The 11,330-nt window shown below is 57.3% G+C and overlaps 3 protein-coding genes across 3 annotated transcripts; 1 reads left to right on the forward strand and 2 right to left on the reverse strand.

Moving 5' to 3' along the window:
- Positions 1-891: 891 nt before the first annotated feature.
- Positions 892-3,245, reverse strand: TRAVEDRAFT_159544 (uncharacterized protein; the record flags this gene model as incomplete). The annotated part of the gene is made up of 12 exons (XM_008034938.1): positions 3,134-3,245; positions 2,939-3,084; positions 2,863-2,880; positions 2,703-2,803; positions 2,629-2,650; positions 2,378-2,572; positions 2,259-2,324; positions 2,031-2,192; positions 1,902-1,966; positions 1,518-1,848; positions 1,269-1,463; positions 892-1,215 (listed from the first exon to the last, which is right to left on the reverse strand). The coding sequence occupies exons 1-12, from the start codon at positions 3,237-3,239 to the stop codon at positions 892-894; spliced, it is 1,731 nt and encodes a 576-aa protein (XP_008033129.1). The 5' UTR covers positions 3,240-3,245.
- A 254-nt stretch (positions 3,246-3,499) lies between these two features.
- TRAVEDRAFT_140083 (P-loop containing nucleoside triphosphate hydrolase protein) lies at positions 3,500-8,308 on the forward strand. The gene is made up of 12 exons (XM_008034939.1): positions 3,500-3,679; positions 3,736-3,798; positions 3,850-3,899; positions 3,952-4,402; positions 4,461-5,175; positions 5,228-5,562; positions 5,620-6,016; positions 6,070-6,228; positions 6,278-6,450; positions 6,504-7,241; positions 7,303-7,416; positions 7,479-8,308. Exons 1-12 carry the CDS (start codon positions 3,506-3,508, stop codon positions 7,887-7,889), a joined length of 3,780 nt encoding a protein of 1,259 aa, XP_008033130.1. The 5' UTR covers positions 3,500-3,505; the 3' UTR covers positions 7,890-8,308.
- On the reverse strand, positions 8,253-10,169 carry TRAVEDRAFT_42264 (6-phosphogluconate dehydrogenase; the record flags this gene model as incomplete). The annotated part of the gene is made up of 9 exons (XM_008034018.1): positions 8,253-8,308; positions 8,364-8,442; positions 8,495-8,788; positions 8,842-9,053; positions 9,106-9,372; positions 9,432-9,848; positions 9,907-10,009; positions 10,065-10,098; positions 10,156-10,169. 9 exons carry the CDS (start codon positions 10,167-10,169, stop codon positions 8,253-8,255), a joined length of 1,476 nt encoding a protein of 491 aa, XP_008032209.1.
- Positions 10,170-11,330: the final 1,161 nt, after the last annotated feature.

Consider the following 11,330-nt stretch of genomic DNA (forward strand, 5'->3'; position numbering starts at 1 on the left):
CCCTAGCTACTTATTGACTCGATGAATCAGTATAAGTTATACTTTCCAAGGACGCCAAGTTACTCACCTATGTCTTTCTGCGAGTAGAGTCGTTTAAAGAGGGAAACGCTGTAGCAAGTTGGACATCTTCCGCTACTACTTATCTACGGGAGCAATGCGCCCAAGCTCGTCCTCAGAACAACATACGGCAGCGGTTGTCATGTCGGCGTAGCAGCACAACGGTATGTTCTCCTTTGACATGAGCGGCATGGAGGGTCAATTGTAAAGTGGACATGGCGGTGCCCAGAAGCCTGCACTATGAAGATGTTCGAAGGTGAGAGGCTGACAGACCCGTTCACCTCATCATCGAAGACATTCAACTCGGAGGCAGTATGCAAACCATTGAATCGTAACAAGGAGTATCTGATGTTCGAGCCAAACCTACCGCATGGATACAGTTCGATTCCCATCGTCGCACAAAAGGGACCCTACTGGGTGAGAAGGTGGTCGAGGGCGCGAACCTAAAAAGCTATTGTCTTGAAGGACGGGCGGCACTTTGAACGTTTGCGCTGTAGATAAGCTGCAATTGGTACAAGGCGATGTAAAGACTCACATCATGATCACGAACTTCTTGCAAGGACCGGGGCTTGAGCGTCGAAGTTTGGAGGAACAGCCAGCGTTGTGGCAATTCAATGACTGGCGCTCGTGTCGACTTGTACTTTCTCCGCGGCATCCGCGCGTCAGAACAGACGAACTTTACGTTGATGCACAACTATCACGGTGCATATTCGCTCGACTTCATCATGCATCGCTGCGAAGTGCTAACTGGACGAGTTGAGTCAGTATTTAGTCGTAGCGCGCCGAACCATCGCAAATTGACTGACCACATATTTACGGCGATTGAAAGGTCTTCTAGGTTTCTATGAGGATATCCCCCTTCTTGTCGCCCTCACCTGGCGCCATCCGCGCCGAATGACTCCCAAACTGCATCGCCCTCTTCTTCCTCGAACTGGCTTCCACTAGCCCAACCTTCCGTGCCGCGAGCCGTAAAAGCAACTTCTCCCCCAAGCCAGACTCCAGACGCGGGTCCATCTTCAAGTGAACCGGCAGCTGAGCGAGGAAATTGACGACCGACAAAGACAGAAACGGATGTCTTGTTTCTTTCCCCCAGGAAGAGATGACACGGTCATCCCTACCCAGATTCCGCGTGGGTATGCGGTCGATCTCGAGCTGAAGCTATAGGGAGCTTAGTCGAAGCATCGGGTAGGATTGCCGTTGACCACACGTACCTCGTCGATGACTGCCTGCCATCCTGCCGCCTTGAATGCGGTGCGGTGGCGGCCGTATCCGCCCAGAAGCTCGTCAGAGCCTAAGCCATTCAGCAACACTCTCGCAGGGCTTGTGTACGGCGTAGAATCCGCGCCCGGATGTGCGCGAATCTGACCCTCAGCGCGTGCGGCGAAGTACAGCGCGATGGCGAGGCTCTGCGTGTTCAATAAGACAACACGCAACTGATATTACCCGGCCAGACGACGTACCATGTCCATTACCGTTCTGGAGGGGAACATGAGAGCCTCTACTATTGGCCTAGCGTTTAGCGAGTCCTCGAACGGCACGTTGACCTCCAGAAAGTTCCACGTGCGGTTAGGGCATAACCGCCTCAGCTCTTCGAGTTCTTGCAAGCCGGTGAGTCGGTCGGGTACGTCGAAAGAGACCTTCACCGTGGAGTAGTCGAGTGGCTCGCGCAGCTTCTGCTTCTTTTCTCGTTTCGGGAGGCCGCCGATGTTGCCATCCACTTTCACTGCGATCTTGCGTGGGTTCTCAAAGGCGACGTTGAGGAGGTCTATGGGCTCTTCTGGAGCGACGTGCCTAAGCGGCGGGTAAGTGAAAGATCTTCTTGATTCCGCGGATAAGATTCTTACCTATCGGCTAAGTATGCCAGCATGGTGGAGTCGATGCCTCCGCTAAAGAAGACAGCCACTCGTGCCTCGCCTGAGGCAAGTCTGCGGAGAGCAGCTTAATGTAAATCGCTAAAGGGGAAGAACATCGACCTGCTTTCTTCTGGGTATGTCTCGGACCTGGAGCATGACACTCCGGTCTAGCTCGGCGATCAAACTGTCTACTGGAGCCTCCAGGTGGGGCGGAATATCATCTAGGCTTTGAACCTTCGGCGGATCATCTGGGAGCGTCCTGTTTACAGAATGTGGTTGTGCCTGTACGCTCGGCGAGCCGTAGTTCAGAATGGAAAGCCGCAAAGACTGGACGGGTGAATTACGCACGAAGGGCAACGTGTCATTCTCAGAGGAGCGAGATAATCGAGCGATACATGATCCGATTCCTAACATCTGAGCAGGAGAAGGGTCAATTAGTTAGTCCGTGTGTAGATGGAATTGCTTACGCCATCTGAGTTGAGAGTGTCGAGGTCTATTGAGTATATATACTCCGTTGATATCTCTTCGAACGAGTATCCCGGATGCATGCCAACGGAAACAGAAGATAGCAGGAAATATGGGCGGGTCTCGTCCGGATAATGCACCAAGAGCGAACGTCTTCCTAGTGGATCTCGGGCGAAATATAGCCTGTTTGAACGTTTCTATCCCAGTGTAAGGTGGCGCTTCGTGCAAACTTGCGAAACGTTGTATTCCCTACATGGTAGTAGAGGAAGGCGTATCTGTGGTCTGGTTGAGTATCTCAGTGTGTCGGGAATGTTTTTCTCGACTCACGGTCCCTCTATACGGCCGAAAACACTGACAACATCTTGTTCGTCTTTAGCGTCTTTCAGTGCTTCAAACAACTTTGAACCGTCGTTTTCCTCGGCTTGTACCTACATATATTTAATGCTCATCGTGATATTCGCGTGTTGCGTCTGCGAGATTTCTGTACCTCAAGCCCCTCAAAAACCTGACAGGATTAGATACAACGGTGAGTCGCATACGCATTACCCCTGAACGATACGTACCTCGCCGTTCCAGCAAAGTATGTTCCCCTCTTCGTTGGTATGAGGTTGCTTGATGAAAACATCGCCTCTCAAGCGTAGCTCCGACGCACAAAAGGTGAGCTTCGCGTGGAGCATATCAAGATAGGTCGTATGCTGAGCATCGGGTCCTGTTCGAGCTGTCAACGATGGTCACCGCTCACTTGAGAACGTGATTACCTCTTGAACAGATCACTTCTTGTAGTTTCGGGAAGAGCCCTCGCAGAGTTTCGAGCGTTTCATAGTCCGCGTTCGCCGCACAGAGCGAGAAAAGAATCCCACACATAGCACTAAAAACACTGTCGGTTACGGTCGGATCTGGCTGCTGCAAAGCGGTCAAGAGCAAGATGGGGTCAAAGCCGACGCAGGAGGTGCGTCGACTCCGATCACTATGGGCGCCTATTTGAGCAGATCGACGCGGCGCGATCTGGCGCGATCGAGATCTGAATTTTACGGAGTGAGCGGGCGTCTATACCGTTCCGTTACACCACACCCATCCACCCTTCTTGACTGCTCACATTCTTGGACTCTGCTACTTCACTGGAGCTGGAGATGCAACGCACACGATATAATGCCAAGGCGCGGTCCGCGCACAAGAAGAAGGCAAAACACCGCACGGACAAGCAGGAGACTGTCCAGGACCGCCCGGACCCCAATGCCACAATCGTAGTTCCTAAGACCGAGGAGGAGAAGGAGCAGGAGCGGAAGCTGAAGATGCGAGAAGAGGTGCGTGAAGTTCTCTTACCAGCTTAGTTTGGTCCAGCGACTGACTACACCACCAGATGCTCGCGGAGCTCGACTCGAAGGCGAATAGTAAGAAAAAGAAGAGACTAGACAAATACATCGTTCGTAGCCCACACCTCTCAGCAGCACCCCTATACTCAGCGTTTGTATAGGAGAAAAAGCTGAAGCAAGAAGAGCGGGTTGACCTCTTTGAAAAGCTATCGTACGTCCTGCCGAAATGCGCATAGCAGCAAGTAGCTGAATTGATGCCCAAGGAAGAGTCAGGCTCAGGCCTCGGCTGCACTCCACTTGCAGTCATCCGCGACTCTTGGCACGGGGAAGCCTTCCACTCATCTACGCCGGCTGGAGAAGGAGGAGGACCTTGACGTCAGACGCGCTTTGGACGGTCGCGCGGGCAAGGGGAAACGGCGTCGCAACGATGCTCCACCGTCTGAAGCCGGCGACCGTGAAGAGAGCGACGAAGATGCATACATGGATATTGACCGCTCTACAAGGTATACGCGCGAACACGATAACGTCCAGGAGGGCATGTCGCGCTCAAGACCAGTGGTGATTGTGGACTCTGGGTTCTCCACGGCAGTGCAGTCCTCCGGATTCGAAGACCCATTACCTTCAACATCCGTCATTGGAAGTGCGCTTCGCCACAATTCCGATGGTACTACAGCAGCCCCGAAGATTTCGAAGAGGAAGCCAAAACATTCCAAGGTAGAGTCAACTGTTTGGTGGAATGTCTTCTAGTGAAGTTAAACATGAACTCTGCAAGGCGGCATTTACGTCGTGGAAAGACACGGGCTCCAACAAACGGAATCGGAAACCGGCGGAGGACTCGGACGCATCTTTCGACAGCTCGGATTCGGCCTACGATAGCGTCGAAGAGGCCGACGAACAGTCTGGCGCAGACGACGCTTCAGACAACCCTGAAAACTCTGACGCGGAGGAGGCAGAAGAGCCATTGGAAGAACCACCGCAAGCACCTTCAGCGGAAGAGTCCGGAGGCACAAAACGAAAACGGCTTGGGTTCAAGGATTGGGCCATGAAGCAACTCAGCGTAGCCAAGGGATACATCGCCCCACCTCCAGATGATTCTGCGACAACAGATCCTACACTTGCGCATGTGGAGACCGCCCCACCGCCGAAGAAGCGGAAAACGGAGCACTCAGACGGGCCAAGAGAGATGCGAGGTCCGCTGGGAGAGGATTTGCAGCTACCACACACTTCGCTCGCACAGCATATGCAAGAGTCTGCCAAGAAGACCGCCGACGGTTCTCAGTCTAGGAAGCGCAAGGTTGTATCCGTGTCGCGCCCATCTGAGGTGGAGGAAGCTAGGCTTCTCCTCCCAATCGTCGCGGAAGAACAGCCTATCATGGAGGCCATACTCTTGAATAGTGTTGTTATCATCTGCGGTGAGACGGGTAGCGGTAAGACAACACAGGTACCCCAGTTCCTCTTCGAAGCTGGATTTGGTTCTGCCGGTAGTGGTCAGTGATCCTCCTCCTCGAACAATGACCTGGATACTCAATTTCGAACCAGACAACCCTGGCATGATCGGTGTCACACAGCCGCGGCGTGTTGCCGCAATGTCCATGGCGTCTCGCGTTGCGCATGAACTGTCCTTAGCCTCCACTCGTGTCTCGTACCAGATACGGTACGACGCGACCGTTTCGCCGTCGACCTCGATCAAGTTCATGACCGACGGTGTGCTCTTGCGAGAGCTGGCCACCGACTTCTTGCTGAAGAAGTACTCGGTCATCATTATCGACGAGGCGCACGAGCGGAGCATGAATACCGATATCCTCATCGGCGTTCTGAGCCGAGTCGTCAAGTTGCGGGAGGAGATGTGGAAGGAAGGGAAGGACGACATGAAGGTGCGTTGGCTCCCTCTTAGCCGTCTCACTATCTAGCTCACAGCTCATATCTTACAGCCTTTGCGCTTGATTATCATGTCTGCTACCTTACGCGTCGCCGACTTTGCGGAGAACACGGCGCTGTTTCCCTCGCCACCACCGATCATCAACGTCCCTGCTCGCCAGCATCCAGTGACCGTCCACTTCAGCCGGCGGACGTCGTCCGACTACGTTACAGAGGCGGTCAAGAAAGCCAGCAAGATCCATGCGCGACTGCCCCCTGGCGGTATACTCATTTTCCTCACGGGCCAAAATGAGATCACCGGGGTGTGCAAGAAGCTCGAGACAATGTACGGAAAGAAGGCCATAGAGGAACACCGGAAGTCGAAGATATCCCTGCAAACACGTCTCAGCAACCTGGCAAAGAAGCTCGGCGAGGACAAGCCACCAGCGCATGCCGTTGCACCCGCACATGGTATGTCCTGTGATTCCTGTGGACAGTCCTGTCTATTGACATCATTGGCGTAGCCGACGTGGAAGCGGAGGACATCGAATTGGGCGACGCGCGACGAGACGACGAGGCTCTGGCGTTCGACGTAGATGGTGACATCGACGCGGAGGCTCTTGACTCGGACGACGAGGAAGCGGAGAACGAGGAGCTGGGCATCAAAGCGGAAGACACTGATGGTAAGGGCCTCATTGGCGCTTCAAGTGCAGTATACTTAGTCCTCGACAGTTCCCATGCATATCGTTCCACTGTATGCGTTGCTCTCCAGCGAGAAGCAAATGGAGGTCTTCAAAGAGCCACCTCCCGGCACTCGGCTAGTGGTTGTGGCGACAAACGTCGCAGAAACGTCACTCACCATTCCTGGTATCCGCTATGTGGTAGACTGCGGTCGCGCAAAGGAGGTGAGTTGACTATTGCCATCCATGAACGAGGCGGTCGCTGACACCTGATCCAGCGGCGATATGATGTCGCCAACGGTATCCAAGCTTTCCAAGTAAGCTGGGTATCCAAAGCCTCCGCCGCCCAACGCGCAGGCCGTGCCGGCCGCACAGGCCCGGGGCACTGCTACCGCCTCTACTCCTCCGCGCTCTTCGAGAACTACTTCGACCCGTTCTCGCAGCCCGAGATCCTGCGCATGCCCATCGAGGGCGTCGTGCTCCAGATGAAGAGCATGCACATCGACTCCGTCGCGAACTTCCCCTTCCCCACGCCCCCAGACCGCACGAGCCTCCGCAAGGCGGAGAAGGTGCTCACGCACCTCGGCGCGCTCGCCCCCGCCCCGGGTGGGGCCCCGCTCGGCGGGCCCGTCACGGAGATCGGGCGCACGATGGCGCTCTTCCCGCTCTCGCCGCGCTTCTCGCGCATGCTCGTGAGCGGGAGGCAGCACGGGTGCCTGCCGTACGTGATCGCGATCGTCGCCGCGCTCTCGGTGGGCGACCCGTTCCTGCGCGAGGAGGCGCTGGAGGGCGAGGAGGACGAGGAGAACGAGGAGCTGGCGCACCTGACGGGCGAGGCGGCGCGCGCGAAGGAGATGCGGAGGGTCCGTCGGAAGGCGTTCTTCCAGTCGCAGCAGCTGCACTCGGCGCTCGGAAACTCGTCGAGCGACGTCCTGCGCATACTCTCCGTCGTAGGCGCGTACGAGTACGCCGGGGGCGGCCACAAGTTCTGCGAGGAGCACTTCGTCCGTCCAAAGGTATGTTCGTAGCCATCAGACATGCATTAACTGAGCACTGACCTTCCCATCCACCCGCCAGGCGATGGAAGAGATCCACAAGCTGCGCGCACAGATCAGCAGCATCGTGCAGACGAACTTCCCCGACGTCCAGACCGGCTTCGAGGCGAACCTCCGCCCACCCAACGCGCTCCAGGTAACCCCTCCCTCCCCACTCACACACATCACACACTAACCACCCCACCCCCCTCCCCGCAGCTCAAAGTCCTCCGGCAGCTCATCGCCGCGGGCTTCATTGACCAGATCGCCGTGCGCAAAGACATCGCCGCGAAGGGCGCCGCCTCAGCGGGCACGGGGGCACAGTACACGACCGCGCGTGGGGTCGCCTACGCGGCGCTGGGCATCGACGAGGACGTGTTCCTGCACCCGTCGTCCGTGCTCGCGGGCGGGGCGCCGCCCGAGTACGTCGTGTTCCTCGAGGTCGTGCGCACGTCGCGCGTGTTCGTCAAGGGCCTCACGGTCGCGAACGGGGCGTGGCTCGCCGCGCTCGGCAGGGCGCTCTGCACGTACTCGAAGCCGGTGAAGAACAAGGACGGCGTGGCGATGGTCATCCCGCACTTTGGGCCCCAGGGGTGGGAGCTGCCGCCGATCAGGGAAGACCAGAAGTGAGGCACCGGGCGGTGCCAGCCCGACGCAGCGGCTGTGGCCAGCGACGATCCTACGAACCACCTGCGCGCATACCGTTCTGGCCTAGCTCGTTACCACATTGGAGGAGAAGCGGTCAGGGCTGCATTCGTCCGTCCACGCTGGCTTGCATCTGTCTACATATGTATGCCACACGTATATGTTGTTGTGTACACGGATTGTTTGATTTCATTCTACACGATACATGCTATCGTACCACCCCCGAAGATTGTCTTCCCCATTCCGTGTTCCAGATGCTAGATGACGGTGCGACGATGCCCGGCTGCTCTGGTGCGTCTATGAGCGAATCCGACAAGACCATTGCACGGTCGTACGCATCGACGACGCTTAGGCCGAGTATGAGGATGCCGAGACGTTGCCGCCACGACCGGTCCAGTTGACGTCTTGGGTGTTCAGGTGAGTCACGGCTAGCGTGAATTGGTAAAGATAGCAACTTACGGATGTCCTCGCCGAGCTTGAGCTTGGCGCTCTCCTTGCCGGGGACGACACGGAAAGTGTGGGCACCGAAGTAGTCACGCTAGAGAGCGCATCAGCTGCAGGCCTCATGTGAGTGAGCTGGTTGCACTGACCTGAGCCTGGAGCAGGTTCGCGGGGACGACCTCGCTGCGGTAGCCGTCGAAGAACGCGAGCGCGGTGCTGAACGCGGGCGTGGGGATACCCCAGAGGACGGCCTGCGCGTTGATGCGGCGCCAGCCGGGCTGCGCCTTGTGGACGGCCTTGTTGAAGAAGTCGTCGAAGAGCAGCGACTCGAGCTTCTGGTCCTTCTGGTACGCCTTGGTGATGTCGCCGAGGAAGACGGACTTGATGATGCAACCGCCACGCCACATCTGCGCGATGCCGGCGTAGTTGAGGTTCCAGTCGAGCTGCAAGGCGTGGTCAGATTCTGCGCAAATTACATAAGTCGTTGGATGCTCACCTCCTTCGCGGTCTCACGCATGAGCATGAAGCCCTGGGTGTAAGAGATGATCTTGGAGGCGTAGAGAGCCTGCTCGAGGTCGTCGATGAACTGCTTCTTGTCGCCCTTGAAGGGCTCCTTTTGGGGGCCGGCAATAATCTTGGAGGCGCGCACACGCTCCTCCTTCAGGCCGGACAAGCAGCGGGCGAAGACAGCCTCGCCGATGAGGGTGACTAGCGACAAAATAAGCTTTTCAGGCAGCTCAGATATTTCGAATTCACCTACCGGGCATGCCGGCGTCAAGCGCAGCAATAGCAGTCCACTTTCCGGTACCCTTCTGGCCAGCCTTGTCGAGAATCTTGGTGACCAAAGGAACACCGTCGTCATCGTTGAACTTGAGGATGTTCGCGGTGATCTCAATCAGGAAGGAGTCGAGGACACCCTTGTTCCAGGTGGTGAAGATGTCCGCGACCTCGCCCTCCGTCAGACCCAAGCCACGCTTGAGGATGTCGTATGCCTCCGAGATCAGCTGCATGTCACCGTACTCGATACCTTGTGCACATCTCTAATCAATTTCGCGTGCCGGGGCATCAACGTGAGAACGCTCTCACCATTGTGGACCATCTTCACGTAGTGGCCGGCACCGGTCTCGCCCACCCAGTCGCAGCAGGGCTCACCCTCGACCTGCGCGGCCGTGGCCTGGAAGATCTCCTTGATGGCGGGCCATGCAGCGGGAGAACCACCGGGCATGAGTGAGGGGCCGTAGCGGGCACCCTCCTCACCGCCAGAAACACCGGAGCCGACGAAGAGGAGGCCCTTCGCCTCGAGCTCCTTGGTGCGGCGGATGGAGTCGGGGTAGTGGGAGTTACCACCATCGATGATGATGTCACCGGGCTCGAGGAAGGGCGTGAGCTGGTCGATGAACTGGTCGACGGCGGGGCCGGCCTTGACGAGGAGGATGATCTTGCGGGGGCGCTTGAGCTTGGCGCAGAGCTCCTCGACGGAGTGCGCGCCGACGATCTTGGTCCCTGAGATGAAGGAGATTGAGCGGCTAGGATCTCGGCTAGATGTCGCTTGTGTGCGCACCCTTGGCCTCGTTAGCAAGGAAAGCATCGACCTTGCTCGTCGTGCGGTTGTACGCGACGACGGTGAAGCCCTTGTCGTTCATGTTGAGGATGAGGTTTTGGCCCTGGGAGGCTTACAGTTAGTCGAATGCCTGCGCAAACGAGACGATGGATGATTACCATGACGGCCAGACCGATGAGGCCAATATCACCGCTGCAAGGCATGTCAATCACTGTGAACGGTGCAAGGGGCTAGATGGACGGTGCATACACGGGCGCTGCCATTGCGTTGGATTAGATTCGGGAGGGGAGGGTGTGGTGGTGGTTGCGGACGAAGAGGATAGCGATCGCAAACGGTTGGGGAGAGGAGATGTCGATGAGATATGTAAGCCCGACTGTGCTCAGCGCTGACGTCTTTGTCACACCGCCGGTCCGGAGAGCATGACCGTGCGAGAAGCCTATCACCGACGCAGGCTGCCTCTCCGACCGGCATCCCACACACAAACACGGCCCTGCCCTATCGTTTCCTGCCTATTCTGTCGCTTTCTTCTCTTCTCCCCTCTCACGCACGCCGCGCACCCTACGCGCATATAACCATGTATACTGCCGTCCGAACCGCTCCGATGCCGTTGCAGAATGAGGGCGCCGACCGCCATCGATAACGGGTTGCGACGCGTCCGGCGCGTCGCGGCGGCGGGGTAACACGGTGCAGTCACACCTCAATCTACTGTGACGCCCCGCGTCTGTGACAGAACATCCCGCAAATTCCCCTTCGGGCACTTCCTACCTTGCAGTGCATCCCCGCTGCTCGCAAACCTTCGCAAGTGGTCCTCGACCACACTTCTGAGCCTCTCTGCCCAACGCCCGAGCTGCGCCGACGATGTAGAAGGCAGCACAGCTTGTCGAGCGTTTATGTCAATTCGAGCCCGGCGGCGCGTAACCCGACAGTCCGGACCGTGTGACGCCGGCAACCAGAATAGGAAGGAGGTGGCACACGAGAACGTTCAGACGCTGATAGACAGGGTTACGGTCTGGTCGATTGCAGAAGGAACGATCCCTCAGCCGTACGTGAATACAAGAGGTTTTATACGTAGCGGGGAGGAGAGAGAGAGAGAAGGAAGTTTTAGTGCCAAGGCGAAGCCAAGGCGGGATGAGAGAGCGTTCTGTAAGCAGAACGCGGGTAGACCGAGAAAGGCAGGAGTAACTAGTACGGTAAGTCCAGCGCCGGAGTGCTCGGCCGCGCCTGGGCGTTACATCCGCCCTCCCAGTGCAACCAGGTCTCGCGACCAGGTTCACTGCTTGGTGGGGTCTTCGTCGGAGGGGTAGTCGATGAGCTCCTCGTCACCACCTCCGAAAGTCTTCTTCGGCTGGTTCGCACCCGATCCACTGGCCGCGGCGTTCTCAGCGCGCGGCGCAGCCAGAGCGGCAGGAACGGTGGGCGAGGGG

The sequence above is a fragment of the Trametes versicolor genome (assembly GCF_000271585.1).
Source record: "Trametes versicolor FP-101664 SS1 unplaced genomic scaffold TRAVEscaffold_1, whole genome shotgun sequence".
Lineage (NCBI taxonomy): Eukaryota > Fungi > Basidiomycota > Agaricomycetes > Polyporales > Polyporaceae > Trametes > Trametes versicolor.